The sequence below is a fragment of the Austrofundulus limnaeus genome, unplaced genomic scaffold (genome assembly GCF_001266775.1).
Source record: "Austrofundulus limnaeus strain Quisiro unplaced genomic scaffold, Austrofundulus_limnaeus-1.0 Scaffold79, whole genome shotgun sequence".
NCBI lineage: Eukaryota > Metazoa > Chordata > Actinopteri > Cyprinodontiformes > Rivulidae > Austrofundulus > Austrofundulus limnaeus.
The window spans coordinates 1711987-1718647 of record NW_013952481.1 but is presented as its reverse complement, the minus strand read 5'-3'; the positions used below and the strand labels follow the sequence as shown (position 1 = coordinate 1718647).

The window sequence follows — 6661 nt, the reverse complement described above, 5'->3', positions numbered from 1 at the left end:
AAGTTGAACATGGAGTTAACTTGTTTTCACTTCATTTTAAGTTGTTCATTCAGTTTTATTTATCTGTGAAACAAAAGTTTAAGTAAAAGTTAGAAACTAAATTAGAACATAAAACACGATTACATAAAAGAAATGTAAGATACAGGGAAAAACGAAGGTTAACAATTAAATGTTTAGGTTCCAAAACGATATCACGATTTAAAGAAAGTGGATTTTTGGCATTAAAATGATGGTTTCTTCAAATAAAACGTTTTTCTACATTAAATTAATATGGAATTTATGAGATTAATGAGTTTAGTTTTGAAAAACATGTTTCTTTTTTGTGTTAAATCATACTTTATCAGAACAAATAAAGCATAAATCTGAAGCTAAGTAAATAAAATTCCTTCTTATGGGGTTTTTACTTCAAGTCTAAAACATAAATTGTGTAAAAWGTTGCTTATTTTGGTATAAAAAGTTGCTCTTTGGTCAGAATGTGTGTTGCACTGGTCACCTGGAGTCTKCAGCCCAGTGCATGGCGTAGATTTTAGCCAGGTGACCTTTCAGTGTCTTCCTGAGCTTCAGTTGGACCCGGCCCACCGAGGCGACACCGCTGGATGCTGCTGTCATGGTGGTGTCGTTCACCGCTTTACGGGCCGCCTGAGGAGAAAATATCAGGAAATAATTCATCAAAAGATGTTAATTCTGTCATTATTTCATTATATTCTTTCATTGTGTGTGATTTTGCAGCTTTTTTAAGTATGTTACATCATATTTAATATAATGTAATACATTATAACCATTAAAAGTCAATTCTTAATAAAAAAAGTGACAAAAGGGAGAACATGTCTGATTTGATAGTTTTAATAAACCCTCAGCAGGAAGTAGGAAGTCCTCACCTCGATCTGTGTACGGAGGGCATCGCACTCCTTTTTCAGTTTATCTATTTCAGCTTTCTCAGCTGCCATGGCAACGGATGCTGGAGGATGTTACTGACGACAACCAAAACAGTCACTCTGGAACAGGAAGCAGACAAAAAGSAAGTGAAAGTTGGACATAAATGATTAGTTTCCCCTCACAGTTGTTCAGATATTTTAGATGGAATTCTTTGCACTGACAACAGATTCAACGTCTCGGTGTGAGTTATGGCTGCTGCTTTCTCTCGGTTTAAACCGACGGCTCTTAAATCAGACACAGACTCACAAAGAGCTCATCTGTTACCCTGAAATCTGAGCGTTRGTTAAAGCAGGACTTATAGATGTGATCTCACAACAAAGATGCAGTAAAGTGAGCTGAGGCTTCGGCTGCAGAGGGAAGACATGACTGAAGAGTTTAAAGATGGAGTCAGATAAGAAAGGAGGAAGAAAGAGGATATTTTTATTCAAACATTTGGAGGAAAATCAGAAAAACAAAACGAGTTTTACTCCGTTTTGTCCAGAACGTCACTCATTTAATTTCTACTTTTTTGATGTTTTGAGATTAGAATAATCAAAACCAGGTTTAGTCCTGTCGGGTTCTTCTGTTACTCTTTTAAAGCAAATGCTTAATTCCTGATTTGCATTTAGTTTGTGTTAATTGATGTATTTGTATGATTTTATGCAGAACACAAACCTTGCACCATTATCCCCCCTCCCCACTGAAAGCCTTGTGTGCTGCAGTGTAATGTACGAGTCTAATTCTCTTAATGAGATGATGGCGTCGAACAAATTTTATGCCAAGTAGCTGCAACAAGGGCAACTTTCAGGGCTGAGACTTTGCAATTTACTCATGAAAAGAGTAATATTGTTAATTCTAAGCTGAAAATGTGATGTGAATCATTGCAGAAAGCTTTAAGAACTGATAAACATGATATTTAAAAAGCAAAAAAGCTTCATACTGTTTATAAATCAGATGGAAAAGCATMGTTTTGATTTGAGAACCCTTTGAGTTTAAGTGATGCAACAGAAAAAGTTGCAGTAAACGGCAGATTTGCAGCTCTGCATTCACTTGTGTTTTTGCACATTAAGGTCTAAATGTATCGTTAATAAAAAGCTGAGTCCTCAGAGTGTGGCCTGTGTGCAGCAGGAGTGCAGCTGTTAAGGTTTGAGCAGGAATGAACCCAAACCCGGACGGAGAAGATGAGTTTGTGAATAAAATATTTATTTGGCAAAAATAAAACAAAAGCTGATGTGGCAGCAAAAACAAAAGGAACTCAAAGGCGCAGGGGAACAACAGGAAGACCATAACAGGAGGTAAAGACCAAACAATGAACCAGTGAGTGTGTGGAAAGCTGAACCAGAATATATACAAACAGAGGGGATGAGGAAATGAACTGCAGCTGATGAAAACACTAATTGGGAGCTACTGACAGGTGTGTGTAATTGACTGAGGAAGGAAGTGACAGGTAACATCTGAGGCGTAATGATAAATAAGAAACACCAGAGTAAGGTAGACAAGACAACAGAAAAACACAACCTACACAGCAGTAGCGGTGCTGATGGGTGCTCAGGTGGGTTGTTGCAAAGGTTTTAAAGTCCACCAGAAGATCTTTGGATTTATCGCTCCAATCTCCTGTCATCCGATTACTGCCTGCTCTTTACCTCCAGATCAACAACGCAGCAGTGTGTGTGAGTGTGTGTGTGTTGTGTAGGGGGTGATGAAGAAGATGAGGAGGGACAAGGGGTACATTTTCAGTTTTTCAGTCCAAAACATGAACATCTGCCTTTTTAATGTCCTCTCAGCTGAGAAAACAAAATGTTTCWTGTGAAGCCCAAAACATTTCCTGCAGCTGAACTCTGGTTTGCGTGACGGATWACTCCTGTCACACCTGATGCTACAATCCTCTTCGACAGCTTTCATCCAAAAGGCCTCTTTGGAAAAGTAAAAGGTAGTGAAAGCAGGAACGTATGCCTGGAAATGTTTTTCTAAAGTATTGAGAGCTGATCGAGTTCAGGCCTTCATCTCAGAGTTTTAACTTGCTTCACAAAATGCAGCTGCATTTTCAAGTGACGTTTAATTCTTTGTATATGCACACTGAATGTGCACGCTGCCATTTGTTTTTCAGATTTTAAAAAAATCAAATCTAGAAGAAGCTCCAAACCTTCTTCATCAGCACCTGCAGAAGCATGAAAGTARGTTTCCACTCACCTGCCTTGTCTCCTGCAGGTGAGCAGCCTCTGGTCCCAGTCGCCTCCAAACCTCACGAGCTCCTTCAGATTTCACAATCCCAGGTTGGATGGGCGGCTCCTCCGACGCTCTCCCCGGCAGACTGCTGACGGAGCTCTGCTGGTGGAAAAACTCTCTCTTTCTCCTGCCCTTCCTCCGCAGACAAGAACAGCTGAGGGATTGGAGGGGATGAAGGAGATAAGGGATGAAAGGATCAAGAACAAAGATGGAAACAGAAGAGGGAAGGAGAGACTGAGAGAAACAGTGGGAGGGAACATGGCAGGAAGACTCAGGTAAACTGATTGGGAGGGAAACAGGTCATGAGGTTAAATGACAAGAGGAGGTGAAGAGAACGGGGCAGGAAGTTAAAGAGAAGTCTGCTAACGCTGGCAGAAATGAGGGATTTTTTTAGAGAAAGTGTAATTTATAGCAGATAAAATCAATTTAAAAGACAGGAAATCTTTACCAAATGAAAATAATTCATTTTTCAAACAGCGTTTTTATTTCGACCATCACATCRTCATTGATTAATGTTCTTGGATACGTTTTGTGGCGATGGAGTAAAAGCAGAGGCTGACAATAAGGTTGCAATTGGTTTGCAGAGCTAATGAGCTGAACCTGGTTAATCAGGGTTTTCTGAGATATCCGGGGATGGCCAATCTCGTTAAGGAATTAGAGCATGTCAGGTTAAACATGCGTCACGCCCGACACACAGCACAAAAACTGGATCAAGAATCAAATGAAGCAAAAAAAAAAAAAAAGACCTGAAATGAGACGTTTTCTTTCCTCTGAAACACAAAAGCTGCTTTTTCAGGAGCAGCAAATTCAGCTAAAATAACCTGATGCTCAACAGATCCTCAGGATTCTCTCTGCTACTTTAAATCTGTATAATTCACTCCAGTAAAAAGTATTTTTGAACTAAAATTGGGAAAATCCCTGAGAGGCAGGAGCTCAGATGGATTTGTTATTAGAACAGGAGAAAAGCTGAGGAYGTTCTCTGAGATGAACCAGAGCAGGTTCTAGTTCTGCACCAGAGATGATCTCATTCCAGCTGATATTTAGTTTTTTTTACTTGCAGCATCAGAGGGAGATTTCATYGTCTCTTGCAGAAAATGCAGGTGAAATTCCAAAAATGTCAAACTGACGGTCATTAGATCRCTTCTCTTCTTTAAAGAAAAGGGATGAAGGTCAGGATCAGGAGCCTGATGTGTCACTCAAGCAACACGGCAGCAGTTAAAGCATGAAGCATGAAGGTGTGCACCTCTACATGAAACATCATAGAAAGCAGCTGCGCTTTTGTTTTTAACCAAACATTTTAGGTCCAACCTTCTTTGAAATAATTACCGCCGCCAAGGATGAGGTGTTTTCGGTCGCGTATGTCTGTCTGTCGTTCTGTCTGTGGACAACATTACTCAAAAACTTGTGGACGGATTGTCATGACATTTTTACCACATGTGTGTACTGGGCCAAGAAACACACCTTTAAATTTTGGTGATGTTCCGGATCACGATGTGGATACAGGAATTTTTTTCTTTTAACACTCTGAGATCAGCAAAGCTGTGATGCTTTCACAGGGCTTCTGTAAAAAACWGTGAGCTGGATTGGACAGCACGGACTTCAAACTTTATAAAAGTAACGTTAAAACCAGATTTAATGATGWATAATTTTTGCCATAATATGCGCATTTACAGAACGTTTTGTGACTGCAACATGAAACCCATTTTTCCCATTTCCTCAAACACACCACATTTCTGAAACAACCAATCAAAACAGTTTGTCTCTACTAGGCTTGTAAACAGAGAGCTGCCGGGCCTCAAAGTTTGGAGACGGGGGGAGCCAGGAAGCACTTTATAAAGAGAGTCAAACCATTACAAACTCATACAAGGAGATGAAACAGACATTTTACATGGTGAAATGTGACTGATGAAAACTTAGGAGCTTAATCCCACACCAGTTTGATGATGAATAACGTCGGGTGATAAGTCTGACTTTATTTTTTAACATTGGACTCCACCTAGAAGAAATCCCGTGCATACTGCTGCTTAAATGTTCACTACGCCAGAACTTATTCAGCAAATGTGTTTCCGTCTCTGCTTTAGTGCATTAACTCTTAGAGGATGGGGGAAAGTGGTCTTGGCGGAGGTTTGCACTCTCCAAGTGCTTCTAGTTGTTTAATGTTTTCTGTTACTAAACTGAAGAAAAACTGACCTCATCCATTAACTGAGGAGTTTTTTCTACTTCCAGGAGGAATTTTTAGAATCATCTTTGAAATAACTTCATATGTGAAATAATTTTATCTTGTTCTTTTGACTGCAGCACTATTATCAGTGTTACAGGAAGTTTTGTTTTATTTCAAAGTGAGAATATTTTAAGACTCTATAAGGAACAGAACAAAATGAAAGATATAGACTCCATAGAAGAAAAATAAAWCTCTGTTTAAATTGTCCAAATGATTGTTTAATTTTGATTTGTTTGGGACTTACAGTATGYTCTTCCTGCCAAGATCACAAATTCAATCTCAATAAATTTTATTAAAAAATTAAAACGAACTAAATGTGACCTCACTCCTTATTTTGCATTTGGACTTCAATACATTTCATAATTTTCATCTCACAATAAAACTCTATTAATTACCTATTTTCTATCTTTCTATCTCATTAAGTCTTAAAATGTTTAAATCTGAAAAAGTGGTTTTGGATAAACAAAGCCCTTCTGTGATGAAAAACTCTTTATTTACAATCTGRTCCAAACTTTTCCCTCCTCGTTGCTTTGCTGTTGGACTCACTGTGTGTGCCCCCTCCCCCCCTCATTAAGCCTCAGCCTGTAATMGGACTAATGGAGCCTGACAGAAGAGGGCTAACTGACTTCCTGGTATCTGTGTGTTGTAACGAGCTCAGGAGTAAAACCCTGCACTCAAACTCTCTCCCCTTTTGGCCTCTTCATTCAGTGATGCTCTTAGAGAACTTTGAGACGATGGCAGCGGTCGAAACGACACGAAGGGCCGACTGCAGCCTTCAGTCAGATGGGTTTTCTTAGAGTCAAAGAGAAAGAAAACTTATTTTACTTGTTTTAGTAAAGAACATCTTTATTTAAAATCTGTGAAATACAAATTAATATGATCTCAACCCTGTTTGCCACATAGTKTAGAGTTTAGGCTGTGATTTTTAAACATTTTTATGAAATAAGAGAAAGCACAGAAAACATTTTTTCTAATTCATGACTGTTATTTAGTGTGAAATTCTAAGAACTGTTTGGTAAATAAAGCTTTAATCAGATTTTTCTTTTTTAAAATGTGCCCAAGCTTTATACAAATAATGATGTTTAGCTGYTTTAAACCTGATTTTTTTCTTTTCTACTTGAAAATAAAAACTAACAAAAAAAAGCAGTCTTATTTTCTTCAAACCAACATGTTGAGCAGTTTACCTGTCTGCAGATCGCCACCTGCTGGGAAACCAACACAACACAGACAATATTTTAAGTGCACTGATTTGAAATATTTCAATGTAGCAAAAGAAAAATTACCATACTGTGGACAAAG

The 6661-nt window shown here is 38.5% G+C and overlaps 1 protein-coding gene across 2 annotated transcripts in view; it reads right to left on the bottom strand.

Annotated features, from left to right (window-relative positions):
* The window catches only part of gnb3b (guanine nucleotide binding protein (G protein), beta polypeptide 3b), a 7892-nt gene extending 4537 nt beyond the window's left edge, over positions 1-3355 (bottom strand). Inside the window, exons 1-3 of one of the 2 annotated variants that reach the window (XM_014011326.1) lie at positions 3110-3355; positions 879-995; positions 494-639 (exon numbers count right to left, since the gene is read on the bottom strand). In XM_014011326.1, the coding sequence (XP_013866780.1) occupies positions 494-639; positions 879-947 (215 nt within the window). In that variant the 5' untranslated portion in view covers positions 948-995; positions 3110-3355. Of the gene's footprint in view, positions 1-493; positions 640-878; positions 996-3105 lie in introns of both variants that reach the window. The other variant, XM_014011325.1, reaches the window with a different exon arrangement.
* Between the last annotated feature and the right edge of the window lie 3306 nt (positions 3356-6661).